The sequence below is a fragment of the Grampus griseus genome (assembly GCF_964374135.1).
Source record: "Grampus griseus genome assembly, chromosome: 2".
NCBI classification, from domain to species: Eukaryota; Metazoa; Chordata; class Mammalia; order Artiodactyla; family Delphinidae; genus Grampus; species Grampus griseus.
This window is the reverse complement of record NC_139018.1, coordinates 131,952,665-131,969,784: the sequence shown is the minus strand read 5'-3', so window position 1 is coordinate 131,969,784 and position 17,120 is coordinate 131,952,665. Positions and strand designations below refer to the sequence as shown.

Genomic DNA, 17,120 nt, shown 5'->3' with positions numbered 1-17,120 from the left:
TCCTTCAAAGGAGCTATAAAATGCATTGGATTTTCTTTTCCTCCCAGGATGATCATAGTTTAAAAATGAACTTTAGAGAAAGTATTAGGACTCTTCATTTTTACTGTTTTGTTCATTGGCAGTTATACAGAATATAATTTAAATGACCAAGCTGTCTGATCTAAAGAGAATATTTGGAGTGTTTAAACCTAGTTCTCTGTTTTCCATTTTTTTAATCAGATCTTATCAAGAGATGTAGACCGAGTGAAAAGACTCACCATGACAGTCTGGAATACAGTACAGTTCCTTACAAGCTGCTTCCGGTGGGAATCCACATTGAGAAGTACAGTAGCATTCGTGGTAAGCTTCCTTTTTTATGTTCAACTTACTTGCTTCTGAGCCCCAAGTCCAAATGCAGATGGGTTTTATTTTACTTACGTGAAGCAGAATGAGGCACATTCAACATAGCTGAAGTTTACACTGGTAAGGAAACTTTAAAAAAAAGGATAGTCATTCATCTTTCTAAAATATATTATGACATAGGAGATTATGTAGGAGGTGTCTTTCCAAGACCATACTTGTCGGATTTACCCTTGGAAATCCCTTAAATTACCCAAATCATACTTATATACTATCTCTTGATAAGGTAAAGAGAGCCAGCATTCTATGCATTTTTAAATGTTTTTGTGGTGGTTATTATAAACCATTCGTATAGTACCCACAATGTGTTTGTCTCCTTCTGTACTCATGAGGGCCAGTGTTTTCTGAAAAATGGCAGTTGAAAAATCACATAACTAAATGAAGACTAAATCGCTCTAATTTATGTTTTAAGTAAATCATTGGCAAACTTTGGTATAAAAAAAAACATTTATTCAGATCAAACCTCTTGAGACGTAACTGATTACTACACATTACAAGTTGACTCAACACCACAAAGGAGAACCACTGTCTGTGAAATACATTCTTATAATAAGAGTTGGCCTTTCCTTATGAGCATAATAAAATCACAGAATCTCAGAACTGCATGAGATCTTAAAACCACCTAGGTCAACCAGAGAGTCCAAGAATCTTGTAAGGACTCGAAAGTTAGTATAATGTCCTCACTTTACATCTCTGGGCATCCTCCCTCCTCTATAAAGGCACTTGTCATTGATCAGATTGGTAGCGTCAGGCATGGGAGGAGAAACCAATTTGCTCGACTGCTAATCTTGTGCCTTTTGTATTATGCCATTAACTTCTGCACGGTGCAAAGATCACAGTAGGACCTAATACGATGTGTGAGTGGTTGAGTCATGATCACGGCTCTTTTGTCTTCTGGTTTCTATCATCCATGCTCTCTCTTACCCACCAGGCTTATCCACATTAAAAAAAAAAAAAATCAGTCCCAGAGGTCAGTGGGTTGGAGGTCACTCCCACCTTTAATGCAAGCTGTATACTGGCTCCATAAGAGGCTTTTTCTTAGCCATTTTAGCACTTTGTTTTATCTTTAGTTAATGTTAGTTTTTCATTGGTTCAGGAGGTAGAAGCCCTGTGATGGCTGCAGCCTTGGCGTTTAATATACTTTTTCTTTGTTTTAAAGTTGCTAGAACAATTGGGCTTGATAACAAAATTAAGAAGGATTTTATTAATCCCTATCTGCCTTTGACTTGGCACTGATTTATCCGCTTCCCTTTCTCACATTCTCCTCAGCTGGGGGCTTCGTGTGCTGGGTTCCTCTTCAGCCTCCCTGCCTCTGTTTCCCACCTGAATCCTCTCTACAAACTTTCCAGGGAATGTTCTGTGTGATTCTGGGCAAACGAGGCAAGTCAACATGATTGGTGGCTTCTTCCAGTCAGCACCCCGGCCAGTCCCTTGGAGGAAGAAGGATTTCCTCTTTCTCGAGCTTAGTTTCTGGCACTGAGATTTTTAGAAAAACAGAGATCTGTTGCACTGGATTATGTAGGGGGATGACAGAAATGATTAATGGGCTGTCAGCCTGATCTGAAGAAAGATTACAACAATGAATAGAAATAAGTTGTTTCATAGAGGGGGCTTCTAAACGGGAAGGGAGCCTTGGCATTGGGGCCACTTCTGCATGGCCTGGGACCTGAGTGGACCCTCCTTGCTGACACCGCACCGCACAGCCCTCTGCCAGGCTGGCTGCCAGAGGCAGGCTAGCACATCCTCCTTTAAAATCCCTGAGGCCCAAGGAACGAAAGATAGAGGAGTGCTCTTCTTGCTGGTTTGCCAAAATGTAATTTTGCAAGGGTACCTGAGTTTATGAGATGGTGGGAGGCCCCACTGCAGGTGTGGATGGGGGACACCTGTGCATCCGTTCTTTCTCTCTCTAGGTTGTCCTGAAGATACTGAAATAAAGACAGCTTCATTCAGATACACTTAGTTTTCTGTTTTCATTTGAAACTCTACTTTTGAATGTTTATCTCACATTTACTTTGACCAGCCATGGTGGATCTCAGAGATACTGCAGATGTAGAGACGTAGGTATCTCCCCTCCCTAAGCTGATGATGTGTAATTTCATTAGAGAATGTTTTTGTTGCTACCATCATGATGGTCACTCCAAAACTATTTCTGCTCTTAAAGCGAGAACATATAAAGAAAAATACATTCTAGGATAAAATAAAAAATTCATTGTAGCCTCCCTTATTTTCTTTAATAAGATCAGGGGTAGCCAAGCCTTCATATTTTTCAGAAAACATTTTTGCTTTCATGGCTCTTGCTTACAGACTTAACACTAGCTGCTTGTGGAGTGCTGATGGGTGATTCCAGGCCTGTGGGCTTCCACTGGCTGTGCCCCTGACTCTGTAGGACTCTGTTCAGGGTTGTCTTTCTGAAGAATGTTGGATCCTCGGGTGACCTGGGCCAGAGAGGGAGGAATGGGGAGACTGTGTTGCTGAAGCCTGGCTTCGCTCCCTCACTCCACTACTGAGAACACTGTGTTTGTCTTGGTGGTACAGTACACACTGATGTTCTCCTATGATCTACTGAGGACAGAATGCTGCTCCGGGTCTTTATCCATCCATGTGGTACTTTGTTCATGCTTCGTCCACTTGCCTTGGCATTTCAGGGGCAGAGCAATTTCGTGCTGGTCTGAAGCAAGGTCTTAAGCCAAGAATTTATTAAACAATAGGACTGCATGTGAAGGCCTTTCTCTGTTAGAAATTAGGATCAGTGCTCTTTGAGGGTTCACTGCACAGGTGTGAAAAGAACCGTTTTGGCTAAACCCGTCTCCATTGGGGCTTTTCCTTCCCCTAGAGGTACAGCACCACAAGCTAAGGGCAGAAACATAGGAATTTTTCACTTCTGTTTTGTCAGGTAACATGAAATTGCTTTACTAACATCATGTTCATGTTTCTATTTTCAGTTGATACAAAGCAGGAATGTTACTGGATCATGTTTAGTAAATTCTGGTTGTTAATCTTAAGACTTTATGAAAGCAAGCCATACATTTTCTAAGGGATCCTGTGGATGTATGTATGAATATATCGTATCTTGTTGAAAGCAGGAGTTAAAGGAAAGCATCCTGTTAAGATCTAGGTCCTGTGGTGTCCGGTCAGAAGTGGATGAACAAACATGAGAAAATTTATCTTGCTAGACTGTCTAAGCATTAACCTCCCCCACCAGAGGATTAATCCCCTCTCCACTTAAGGTGGGTGGTGGTTCTCCCAATACTAAGAGAAGAAAGTTATCTTCCATTTCCTGACACCTGCCACATGACTGTTACTATATACTGTTTAATTCATTGTTATTGTAAGAAATTAAAAGTGGACTATTATTGAAGTATAGTTGATTTACAATGTTGTGTTAGTTTCAGGTGTACAACCAAGTGATTCAGTTATACATATATATATATATATATATATATATGTCTATTCTTTTTCAGATTCTTTTCTATTATAGGTTATTACAAGGTATTGAATATAATTCCCTGTGCTGTACAGTAGGTCACTGAATGTGGACTTGTTTAGAGTAGTCAGATTCCAAATCATACTTCTATAGGCTTAATTTTTTTTAACATCTTTATTGGAGTATAATTGCTTTACGTGGTGTGTTAGTTTCTGCTTTATAACAAAGGGAATCAGCTATACATATACATATGTCCCCATATCTCCTCCCTCTTACGTCTCCCTCCCAACCCTCCATATCCCACCCCTCTAGGTGTTCACAAAGCACCCAGCTGATCTCCCTGTGCTATGTGGCTGCTTCCCACTAGCTATCTATTTTACATTTGGTAGTGTATATATGTCCATGCCACTCTCTCACTTCGTCACAGCTTACCCTTCCCCCTCCCCGTGTCATTACCTCTTTTGAGTCTTTCTCCTTCCTCTAAGTTTTCTAGATTTTTTTTAGTGTGTTTTCCGAGCTTTACTTGCTTTAAGCTAAAGATAATTGTTTTTCACTCAAAAGTTCACATTCTCAGTTTTTCCAATTGAAAGATAAATGAATATAAGATATCAACTTATGGACAGAGGCCTATAACTGAAACATCATGCCTAGAAGAAGCACATCTGTATATTTCCCTATGAATGGATTTGTAAATATACGTGGTATTTTGTATACATGTCCGTGGTCATTCCCAGTCACAGGCTTTGAACTCTAGGGATAATTAATGGCTTTTGTTGTTTCAGTGATTACTATGTGTCAGGTACTGTCCTAAAGCATGTTATAAGTGTTAATTCACTTAATTCTCATAACAAGCTGCTGATGTAGATGCCAGGATCAGTATTTCCTTCTTTTTACACATAAGAAAAATAAGCCCATAGAAGTTAAATAAAGGTTAAAGTGTCAGAGCTCATATGCTTTTAAGAGACAGAGCTGAGATTTAAACCCAGACCATCAGGATTTAGAGTCCATGCATGTAAACACTGGGCTACACTGCCTGTCATTGACGCCCAGGATTCAGTGATCACGATCCTTGTATTTAGATAGATATAATGGCTCTAGGGACAACCATATGAGTCATTTCAGATATGTATAATATCTAGATGTTATAAATGGAAGTTAAGCCTATTCCAAGATGCTTTGGGAGAAAGAAGTCCTTATTATATGGGTAAGAATAATTCTCAGACATAGTCATTATATTCACAAGAGATGGAGTAAAATTAAAGAAGTGAAAGGTAGAAATGTCTCTGGCATCTTTGGGGAACAGCCCAGACCGTGGGAATCTCATGCTTATGACATCCGTGGAATTCAGCTTGATGGTCTGGAAAACCTCAGTGCTTGGTTCTAGGCTAAGCCCTAAATTGAGGTCTGAGTTATCTTTTCCCGCTTTTGGAGGAAGCTCTTAGATGATGTTGAAGGGCTTTCAAGGGGAGAGTGAAGAGTGAAAACAACTAAAGGAAGGAGCCATGGAAGGAATCTGTAGTTTTCAGATCTTCAAGAGTTCCAGGTTGTTCAGAATAAGGGCTAGTAGTGGAGATGAGTAACTATCTACATTAGTAAATTACTACAAAATATCTTAAAACAGTGGCTTTCAGAGAAATTGGCTCATATTTCTATTGTGGGAAGGGTGCTCTATTGTATGATATATTCCCATGTCTAGTGCAAATACGTTATTTGATGATAGTTAAGAGGAATTGAGTTTGTTTTCAAAAGATAATTTTGCATTGTGGTATTTGTATTGTAGAAGCAATCATCTGTATGAGTCTTTTTGATTTGTTTTTCTCTTGGGTAATTGTACTTTATATACAAGCCCCAAATATTGTCTATAAAAAGACCTAAGGTTATATTATGGCATAAATTTTTTCATATGGCAGGAAACATTTACTTGACAGTTGGCATCATCAGAAAATTATTTTAATAGCAAAGGTCTCCCAATGCTGCCAAAAAGGATTGCATTTATGTAGTTTGGTTTTCCACCACTCTTTAAGGCCCTCGCCTCTTGCATTGAGGGAGAGGAGTCTATGGGGGCATTGATGGATTCCTTATTTATTAAAATTTTACTGGGACCTTTGATGTTAAAAAGCAATCTAAGTCTACCATATATCAATGGGTATTTTCATAAAGCTATGCTTTTAACATCTGTGACTTTTTTTCCTGCATTTTTGGATTGTAAGAAAATGAAGAATTAATTCTTCAGAGTTGACAGGGCCTGCAATATGATACATAATTTAAAGCATCAATCAACTGTCCCGCTCCCCAATAGGGTTAAAATACAATTCTCCACTTTCTTAGTGATAGCCCCTATTTAACATATATAGAATTCTTAGCTTTTAGGGATCCTAGAATTTTGAGAAGTGTGAAATGATTTCACATTGAACTTAAAAACAATAACAACTGTAACAGAACGAACCCTTCCATCACACACATATGTGCATACACACACTCACACACAAAACACTGAGAAGCAGAGGGCATTTGGGAAGCAAAAAGTTTCGCTGCTGAAAGTTTCCTAAGAAAGATTTGATAAAAATTTCATGAGACGTTGTGGAGTGTCCCTGTTTATAATCCCTTCTGTGGCCCACAGGACATTCAGATTGAACTTACTTTGGTACAGATGACAATTACACTGGACGTTTTGTTTTCAGATTGGACAATTTAAATAGTGCTGGTCAGTTGTCTTTTTGATGCTTTAGATATTTATGTGTTAACTGGGTCTAAAAAATTTTTATTTTTTTAAAAAAAAATTCTATCACCAGTTTATTCACAACTAGATGCACTGCATTTGATTCAACTTTTGGTGGCTGTTTCCACATCCACCAGAAGTCACAATCGGATGTGCACAGCAGGCATCACTGCCTGTTTGGTGGGTGTTTGTGCGGTTGCTGCTTAAAGATTAACAGTTAAACTGAAAAAAAATCCACAGTTACAGTCACCATTTTGTCTGGAGAAAATTTTTTAGGCATCTTAAATGTTACGTATATATACTTACATGCAAAAATGTATAAATATATTACATTAAATGCTTAAAATATTTGCCAGTTTATTATTTGTTTTATTTAACATTTGTACAATGATTTCCAAAATCTTCCTTTTCGCAGTGGACTACCTAACATACTTTTAAAAATACCTTAAAGTTCTTTTTCAGTATTTTTTTCCATAAGAACAATCCATTATTGCACATTGTGATTATAATTTTTTACAACGTAATTGCACCTTCTATTGACAACTTCTCAGGCATTAACTAATCATGCCATTTAATAAAATTACAGTAATTGCATTAAAAGATTATCTATTGAAAATTTAAAAGGACACTCTTAGCTATTTTAGTATATTTCATGTTTATATTTTCAACTTTATAATTGAATTGCATTTCCAGGCAGAATCCTAGCTATACTGAATGAAATCAGCTGGTATTTTGGAGCATGCCAATTTTGAATAGTAAGCATTAGATCTTCATGTTTTAAAATCCCAGAATAGCATATGTTGTCAGTCTTCACACGGCCCTGCTGGGTAATAAGTGAATGGTTCTGATAGGTCCAGGCCCTGTATGGAGACTCTCTGTCTCTACCTGCTGCCTTTCCTAAGCTTCCTATTGAGATGTACTTGCAAGTACACATTTTTTGCCTTCTGTGAATTTTCTGGTTAGGAGCCATTGTCCTTTACAGATTCCAGAGAACTCAGTCTAGTTCTCTCTGCTGTCCAGAGATACCCTACTGTTAATTTGAACTTGATCCTGAATTTAGGAGCTTAAATCTTAGATGAAGAAAAGACTTCAGTGATCATGTTCCTCCTTGACCAAACCAGTGCTTCACTGCCTCCTTCAAGCTTGCCCCTCTTCCTCCCTCCGTCCCTCCCTTTCCACAATCATTGTTTGTCCAGTGTCTCATACACTGCTAGATATTGAGATACAGAGATGAAATGATCATAGTAAGTCATCCGACCGTCTGTCGTCCTCCCCTCTTTTCTTCTCTTCCCCCCTTCATCTCTCCCTCTCTCTCCCTTCTCACCCCATCCGCCAGCCTCCCAGCCTCTCCCCAGTATCCCTCTACACCTCCTTTGCTGCACGTTTTCTTTCTCTCCCCCAGCTTCCCTCCACTGTCCTCCTCTTATATTTGAAACCAAAGCAGTACACTTTTACTTAATAAAGCACACCATAAGAAAAATTAAGTTTGCCCTTTGGAGAGCAAATTAAATAATAAGCATGGAACTATTTTAAACATATAAAGTGAGCTACAAATGTGGGTAGGAATTATTAGCTGATATAACTATTGGGAGGTTAGGGTGTTGCTCTCCTAACTCAGAGAAAAGCTTCGCCGAAGTGGGTACAGGTACACACACAAACACACACACACAGTTGCTGAAAGCTTCACTGAAGTGGGTACAGGTACCCACACAGACACACACACACAGAGTTGCTGTTTCATTGCAAAGGATGTGGAGGACCTGTTCGAGAATGGGGTAGAAATGCAGACAATTGTATTCTGTGTCATGTAATTAATGTACAAGGGTCAACTATCTCTAGGGCTGATTAATGTGCATGGAACCACCAAATTCCAAATTATGTGATTCTGCCTTTAAGGCTGTGATAGTACTTTTCATGTTTGACCTAATAAATTAAGTTCTTTATATCAAAATAGGAGGGATTTTATTTTAATATTTCAGGTTAATGTCATATGCTAAAAAAATCATTCAGTGTAACGTAGCCGTATGATTGAAGGATTATGTTAAGACACTGTGAGCTACAGATTGAATGACAGAGACCAGTCTTTTATCTGTGTGTACGTCCTTACCGCTTATGATGGTGCTGAGTACGTTGCAGATATCTAATCAGTGCTTCTTAGAAGAATACTGGAACTCATGCAGACCATCTATTACCAGATACTGTTTGTTTGTATTCCAGCTACTCCTCTGACCATAGCAGTCTATGACCCCACCAGAGGGTAAAATTCAAAGACAACTGAACAACTTAATCATAATCTTTTCTGATGTGCATTTTCCCACCTTTTTCTCGACCCTGCCCATGGTGGCGGGGGTGGGGTGGGGTGGTAATGGTGCTAATTTGCAGCAAAATGTCCAAAAGACAGTCAACAGTAAGCAAACTTGGAGGAGAGGGGTTGGCAAATCTCTAACCCAGATCAACAGCCCTTGAATCTGGAGGGATTTATTTTTGATTCTTACAGAGCTGAGTGCTTTCCCCCCCACTCCATCTGTTGCTATATATGACACCTGGATGTGCAAACATTTTGTCTGATGCAAAAATGGAAAAGAAGATTTAGAAATAAAAGAGAGAGGATTGGAAGGGAGGAATAGAGTGCTGGTGTGTCTGAAAACAGTCAGGACCCATTTCCTGCTTCAGTTTTGATCTGTTGAAGAACCATGCTCAGCACTTACATTTCGGGCTAATTTGATATTGCCTTTTTGGTGGTCCGAGCTTTGTCATTTGTTTGGAAGCTGTCATCTTTATTAGTCTCTCTGGCTGATCTTTGGGGCTCCCCATCAGGTGGCGCGTGCTCTCCGTTGTCTGACTGGGCTTGGCAAGCCGCTGGCCCTTTTATTGCTGTGTGATGCGGGCATGCTTGCCGGACAGCCTGTAATTAGACCCACCACAGATGACAGTTACAAGAGAGCCTGGTAATCATTCTAGCTGCCTGATCTGATGTTTATGGAGAGAAACCTTCTTTGTGGTCTGGTTAGGGTTTACTATACTGTGTCTTACTTTTGCCATTTGATTTATAATTCAGGAAGTTGTGTTTTGCTACCTCTCTGCCGAGCTTGGAGTTGTATCATTGGTTTTTGAAATAACAGCGCTAATTTGGAGGGGGTAGTTTTCATTGGACTGATACTGTAGCTCCCAATTTTATTTAAAAAGATAGGAAGACAATTAAATCAAACAGCCAATTCATTATGTCATCATTTAAACGATGTTCCTGTACAGTGTTTACAGACTGTTTTAGTCTCCCTGGGATTTTCTTATAACCCAAATCCATGTTTTTTAGCCCTTTAAAATGACTTTTCTATATCTGGCCTAGCTTTAAAATTTTTTTTTGTTTCCACTCGTTGCCAGGGATACTTCACTTTGTCAGGGAAAAATAAAAAGAAAGAAATATACTTATTAGCTCAATTGGTGTTGAGACCTCCATGGCTACGATTTTAAGTCTGGAAAAGCATGGAGCTATAGAATGTTAAGTCAGAGGGTCTTTACGTTCATTCATGGGGGAAGAAACTGAAGGCTTCGGGAAAGTGATTTTTCTCCTGGCCTGTTAGAACAGAGGATTTTCAGTCCTTATACCATTTTTACAGTGTGTGGCTTTTGTGGTCATAAATTTTGCAATTATGGTTTTAGTTCATGAGTATGAGCTGTATTTAAACAGTGTCCACAGATTGGGTTATTAAAACATTTTTTTAAAACATACTTTTCTGCAAGTCTTACATTTGGAAAATATTTTATAAGTCTGGAGAGCTGCTACTCAGAGGGGTAATATGCCCTGGAGGAACAAATATCTGTAATATCTGCTACTTCATGTGGGCTTTTCTTACAGCAGATGAATCTTCCTCATTAAGACTTGAGGGGTAGTGCTGCTGCCGCTAAAGATGATGACGTGAGGATGATGATGATAATCTGCTTGCATGTTCTGGGTGTTTAAGTTTTGACTTCTGCTGTTCAACTTGTTCTTACTTTATTGGGCTACAATAACACTTTTAGTGAAATACTGTCTCAAATTTTATCTTTTGTTTAAAGAGCAACAGAATACTAAGCATGAATTTGCCAATAGCAACATTTCTTCTGCTCTGGTATAAGCCAGGTACATGCAATTATAAACTTTATTGTCAATTATTCCGTAGCAAAAGTGGCTTTCCTTGGAAACCGTTGAAGTCCTCACATTTCTGGTAAGGAAATTTCTATAGGCTAATTTGTGCTCCAGATTCTACTTTGCAAAATAGGAAAATGTGATGTGTGTTTAGCTGTTAAAAAATTAGCCACCTGTGGCCTCAGTCGCCTATACCTCTTTCCATACATTTTATTTTGCATTTCATGATTTTTAGGCTTTTAGTAATGTACACATTCCAAGAGAAAAATAATTGATTTCCAGGAAATTCTGTGCATGTGCATACACACACGCACGAACATATACAAGGGGGAGGGGGGCAGAGGAGGAGGAAGAGGAGAGAAAGGAAAAGGGAAAAGAGAAGGGATAGGGCTTCCCTGGTGGCGCAGTGGTTGAGAGTCCGCCTGCCGATGCAGGGGACACAGGTTCGTGCCGCAGAGCGGCTGGGCCCGTGAGCCATGGCTGCTGAGCCTGCGCATCCGGAGCCTGTGCTCCGCAACGGCAGAGGCCACAGCAGTGAGAGGCCCGCGTACCGCAAAAAAAAAAAAAAAAAAAAAAAAAAAAAAAAAAAAAAAGAGAAGGGATAGCAAATAGCCTTTCCATTGCTGGAGTTTACTTAAAGACAGTCCTGCAGGTGGCGATAGAATCTCATAAATGATAAAAATCCCAAAGTAAGTTTCTGTGCACTGTTTCTTGGGGATTTTAATTTCAGTGATTTATTTTTAATTTGATACAGTCATCTACAAGCCGAAATCATTACATTAGAAAAAATTCAAATTTCCATGTTGTGTAATCTCTGTTTTTATAAAAATTTTCTCAGATATTTTATGGCGTTTTCATCTTTATGCACAAGAGATGAGATCTAGGTTATTGCCGAGCTGGTCCAGATTTTATATGACAAATAACCATTTTAAGCCTGTTCTTTTAATTTTTATTTTACTTTCTTTAACATATAGCTAAAATCTGATGCCTGTGCCATTAGTTAGGTCCATAAAATCTTTTGCTATTGAGTATTAAGTTGTATAAGGGTAGTGCTGTGTGGGTGTATGTGTGTCAGTGTTTGCTTGTGTATCAGAGTATCAAATCAGTTGCTTCCAAAGGACATTTCCTTCCTTAGCTAATTGTTGAAGGTTAGTTTTAATCTGAGAGGAATCACAAATTCTTTGAAAGCTATTTATTTTACCCAACAATAAAAAGGCAACATAAAGAGTTTGTTTGAAAACACTAGAAATTACAGAGTGGATGTGATAACACTTTTTCAATTATTTTATTTTAGATATTAGGCTTTCTTCAAGCAAAGTTGAAGCATTCAGTAGATCTTTCTTTCCTGCTAGTTGAGGTTCAAAAGTTCTTAAATTGCTTATTGTGAATGTATGTTTTCACTTGCCATTTTTTCTTAAGTTTGTGTTCAAAGATGCAAACTCTAAAGTGATTTGCTTAAACATAAAGCTAATTTTCAGCTCTCGTCTTTTCATGTAGCCTCATTTAAAAAACCTTTGCAGTGCACATTTTCAAGGGGAACTGCCTTGATTCTAGAAAATGTAATTATTTTGGTTTAAATGCTTTAGGCTTTAGATGTTGAGTGTCATCAACAGACAACTGTGATGGTCTTGAGCAAATTACGTGAAATTCAGTCTTTGTCTCCTGAACATTTCACTAAGTCTTATGGTGAAGTTCAAAACCAATAAGGTCTTGTATACTGTACCGTCGAATACAGAATTTCTTATAATAGAAGAGGGGGAAAAAGAGAAAAGAAAAGAAACCTTCTAGCCTTCTAATATTCTGTTTCAATTACTATTCCAATTACTCATGAGGGGGAAGAGTGGAAAGCAAGTCAGACCCTCGGAAAACCTGTTTTGCTGCCTTCACATAAAGGATATTCAATTCTGTGCTCTGTTAGCAACTGACCAAAATCTAATCCATTAAAAAATATATCGTGGTAAGCAGTTCTTGAAAATGTTTATAATGAATGGTAAAAGCCAAGCCTCCACTGTGAGATTAGCAGTTGGAACAGGATGTGTTCATCAGGAAATAGGTTATTGCCTTACCAGTGTGTCCTGCTGCGTAACCTGCAGGATAGATGAAGATTTAAAAGCTTGCAGTGCAAGGAGTTTATTTGATTTCCCCCCTTTGCCTTCTTTTGCATATCACAGTGTTGTTTATCACCCATGGTGCTTTTTATCAACAAATCTATTCCAAAGTTCATTTTATAGACAAAAAGCATCCAGTGTTTTGGAGGTCACCTCCCCCCTCCACGCCCCACCCCTGCCACACACACCGGATGCTCATCAGTGACCTATTCAGATTAATGTAACTAATTCACTTTTACAGAGCGAAGTCTGTAGCTTTAAAAAATAATAAGAGAATGGTGAAAGATGATTTTCCAGAAGTCTGGACTCACCCTCACCCCCCATCTTAAAGATACATGAAATAGTGGATACAGGAAATACCGAATACCGTGGATTCTGGTGATTTTCCTGCTTTTTGCTTGATTGCCGTCCAGTGTTGGAGCCAGTGGACAGTAGTGCTAATGAATAATGCCTTCTACATGGACGATACCTATAGTCACACACACGCAGTGACTAAGAGATCAAATACACTGGCTAAAAAGCCTTAGGGAAGCATTATGTGTCTGAGGTCTGATCTATTGTCTGGGAGGTCAGATGAGTGTTAATGCACTCTGCAAAGATTACACTCCCTCTCTAATTGCTCCGACACTTCCTTAAAGGATTTAAACAGTCAGGAAAGGTGATGCTCCTTGTCAATTTTTGTCTTCTGCCTGCAGTTGAAGTTTATCTGTCTTTCCACTGAGACCACTAGATCAAGTAGCCTCGCCAGTGTCAAAGGCATAAACTCTGAATTAATAGTGAAAGCAAGGAGAGATGTTATTTACAGCTCCATTATGACTTGCTCTTTAAATGCTTTGCATTCCATCTCTGGTGTTTACATTGTGAAAACAACAGCGTATCCACGTTCAAAAAGGGGGGCTGAAAGAAATCCAAGGCTTCACTTTGACTTTTGATTAGGTTTGTTTTCATAATCTTTTCTCAATGACATAAGGGCCAGTGTGGCATTTTGCATTGAAGTTATTTCCGTTAAAGAAGTAAAGAATAGTAGACTTTAGCATTTCCTCTGTGCTGCTTCCCCCACCAATACACACACACACACACACACACACACACACACACGCACTCCATTCTGAAATGTTTATCCTAAAGTAGGCATGTACAAGACTGACCCACACGTAGGACCTGATAACTTTGTCCAGACCATCATTATAAATTTCATACGCTGTGCAAACACATTTTTAAAAACCTCTCCTCTCCGCATTAAAGAATGCTTACTCATTCCTCTGTGGTGTCTGGAAGCTGAGATATAATTTTATCAGACTCTGTATCTCTTACATTGCTTTGATTTTAACTTAGTATTTTCTAAATGACACTGAAAAGCTTGAAGGAAGCTTTTACCAATTCTTCCATGATGGGAGTTTAGGAAATCCCGGGAATCTGTATGTTGCAGATACGATATTGCATTCCTTAAATTCATAGTCTGCCTTTCTGTAGGAGTGGGGAGGGCAAGCTTGCATTTCACCCTGAGCATATTCCGCCCACCATGTGCAGTTGCATCATTGAGAGGTAAGAATTCCTCTTAGATCGGTTCAAATTGCTAATATATGTGGCCTAGAGCCTGCAATATATTTATGTAGCTTCCAAAAGAGACTTGGGAGGATTCCCTGTAATTCAAGATGGTAGTCTGAATGATGGGTGTAGATGGATTTTTTTTTTTTTTTTTTTAAGAAATCCTTGTTTGTCCCACGGGATTTTCACACTTTTCAGCTGACGGCACTGTATTTTACTCATATTGTGTAAAGCTGTCAGTGTATGCGTTATGTGTGTCTCCTGAAGACTGAGCAGACGACGAGAACTATTGCTAGAGGGGGAAAAACACATTGGAATCAACATCTTCAGGGGAGAATTTCTCCAGTGTCTCTCGTTCCTGCTCCTATGTAGACTGTCCCTCGCACTTCGTCTTATTGTATGTTCCCTTGCACTGTTGGTAGATTACACTGAATGTTTCATCTGTATATAAAAATTAAAAATTCAAACAAAAATCTGGCCCACATGAAGAACAGGCCCTTTGGGCATATGGTTCATTATGCATATTCGTTTAATTACTAAAACACTTGGGATGGCTTTCCTGCCCTTGCTTTCAACTGGCAAAGTTGGATCTCTTCTACTGCACAGAAAATGTAGCACAGGATTCTGTTCTGAAGGATAAAAAAAGAAAAGGGGGGAAAAAAGAGCCTTTGAAGAAGGAATTCACCAAAAGGAGGTATGATTCTCAGTATGAAACCAATAGAAGTCAGAATCTCTCTCTTTTTCTCTCCTGTTTTCGTCTCTTTCTCCCTCTGATTTCTACCACTGCCCCTGAAGGCTAGTTTTACTGTGGTTCGTTTATATGAATGCAAGCAGGGCAGGAATGTGAGACTAAGGGTTTGGGTTTCAAGTACATTCCCTCCGAGCAACTCAAGTCTCACGATGAAGCTGTCTAAGTTTTATTGGTTAGAAAGGCCGTGCTATGAAAGTGTGACTTTAATTGATTTTTCAGGGCAAACAGGTGGTGATGGTTTAGACATGCCCTAGTCTCAGTGCCACTCCTAATTCGGAGCAGCACATATAATAGCTTTATTAAAATAAACAGCCCCCTGGCTTTGCTTTTACCTGAACATCTGCCTCTTGGATTTTAAAGGGCCTTTTAAAATATTTTCATTCTGTGCTTAAATGAATCTGATCCTAAAAAAGCTGAGGAAGACTTTATTTTCTATTCGTGTCATCAAACTTATTATTTTTTGTTTGAAAGGAAAAACATTAAAATTCACACAGCATCTTTAAATAGGATCATTGTTGTTTCAGGAATTTTGGTGGTTGTTTGGGAACATTTACTTACATGATGCAACAGATTTTAAACATAACAGGCCAAAAATTGAATTCATACTTGCTGGGTTTTGATTGAACTATTATTTTGGTGAGCAGAAGATTGTTTGAATGTCAATGGTGTGTGTGTGTGTGTGTGTGTGTGTGTGTGTGAGTGTATGTGTGTATGTATGTGTGCACATACGTGCTTAAAGACCATATTTTGTGTTCCTTCCCGGTTTATAGTGATGTCTCAGCTTTGTCGGAAAGCTGCTTGGATTCCTCATCAAAATAAACTCAGGACTCCTAAGAGCATTTTTAAAGGAAAGGAAGATCCAAACTTGGCATCAGTTTTGTTTTTAGTGGCAAGGATGTGTGGCTCTGATACAAGCACAATTTTCTTTTTGATTAAGCAAATAGGTAGTCTATCCGAGTAACGGGAGACCATCCAAGACATTCTTGATCCAATTCCTAAGGGAATTGTTCTTTGCTATAAAGAGCATTGCTCACTAACCCCTGTGGGAGAGTTCTCGAATTAAGGCACCTTAGTCTATTTTAAGCACACTGAACATGTAAAGAGCTACTGCAGGCTTAATGTGAACATATTGCAACCCTGCTTCTTTGAGTGCCAGAAATAAAGCTGTAAGTGGAGGAACTTAATACAGTGAACTGCTTTATTCCATCACTGTGCTAATGCTAATTAGATACACTTGCTTTATTACCCAGAGCGTTTTTCCTGTATTCATTCTGATCCAATCTTTCTGTGAATATGAAGGAATAAGTCTTAAGTGTTCAGTTGAAGTTTTTAGTCAGAATTGCAGCCTGATGTTCATGTGACCAAAGTCACATGAACATCCTTTAATCAGAGCAGATAATTTGCTGATGACTTTGAAAGGTGTATTTACCAAAATCAGACTCTCCACTGCTCAATTGCTACCTTCGGCAAAAACGCGTAATGAGAAATTTACTGTCTGGTTCTAGACCTGGAATGATGATCGTTCTGGGTGAAAAAGCCAATAGTTGCAGCACATTACATGTTTTCTTTGTCTCATTTAGTTTAGTGCTTTTCTACTTTTTAAAGTAGCTGTTCTGCCTTTATGAGTGGTATGAGGATTTTTATTGGGCTACAGGTGATTGACTTGTTCCCATTTATTTAGAATCATCAAGAAATGTAAAGTGCAGAGTGGCCGGTAGCATGATACAAACCTTAACATGATGGGGTTTTAATAAATACTTTATATTTAAAAGAGGGAAAAGATGATGATGTATTTAGAAAGGAATGCATGCATAAATACAAGTTGGAATCATTTTTTTTCTGTTTTTAAAAAAATCCCATTATACAGTCAAAAGGGGAAAATAAATGTCAACAAAACCTCTCTGTCTAGAAAAATACAGTCTAAAAGTCTCCAATTTATATTTAATATTAGTATTTTATGGACTTTTTATGTATAGACTTCCTCTAAAATCAGAATGGAATAAGCTACATTCTTCTAGAAGTGTTCAGTTTAGTGTTGTTGTGAC

The 17,120-nt window shown here is 38.6% G+C and overlaps 1 protein-coding gene across 5 annotated transcripts in view; it reads left to right on the top strand.

Moving 5' to 3' along the window:
* The window catches only part of MCTP2 (multiple C2 and transmembrane domain containing 2), a gene marked incomplete at both ends in the record, with an annotated part of 189,453 nt that overhangs the window by 109,461 nt on the left and 62,872 nt on the right, over positions 1–17,120 (top strand). For 4 of the 5 annotated variants that reach the window (XM_082649196.1, XM_082649195.1, XM_082649194.1 and 1 more), the window contains one exon: positions 220–339. In XM_082649196.1, coding sequence (XP_082505322.1) covers positions 220–339 — 120 coding nt within the window. Of the gene's footprint in view, positions 1–219; positions 340–10,702; positions 10,748–17,120 lie in introns of all 5 variants that reach the window. The other variant, XM_082649192.1, reaches the window with a different exon arrangement.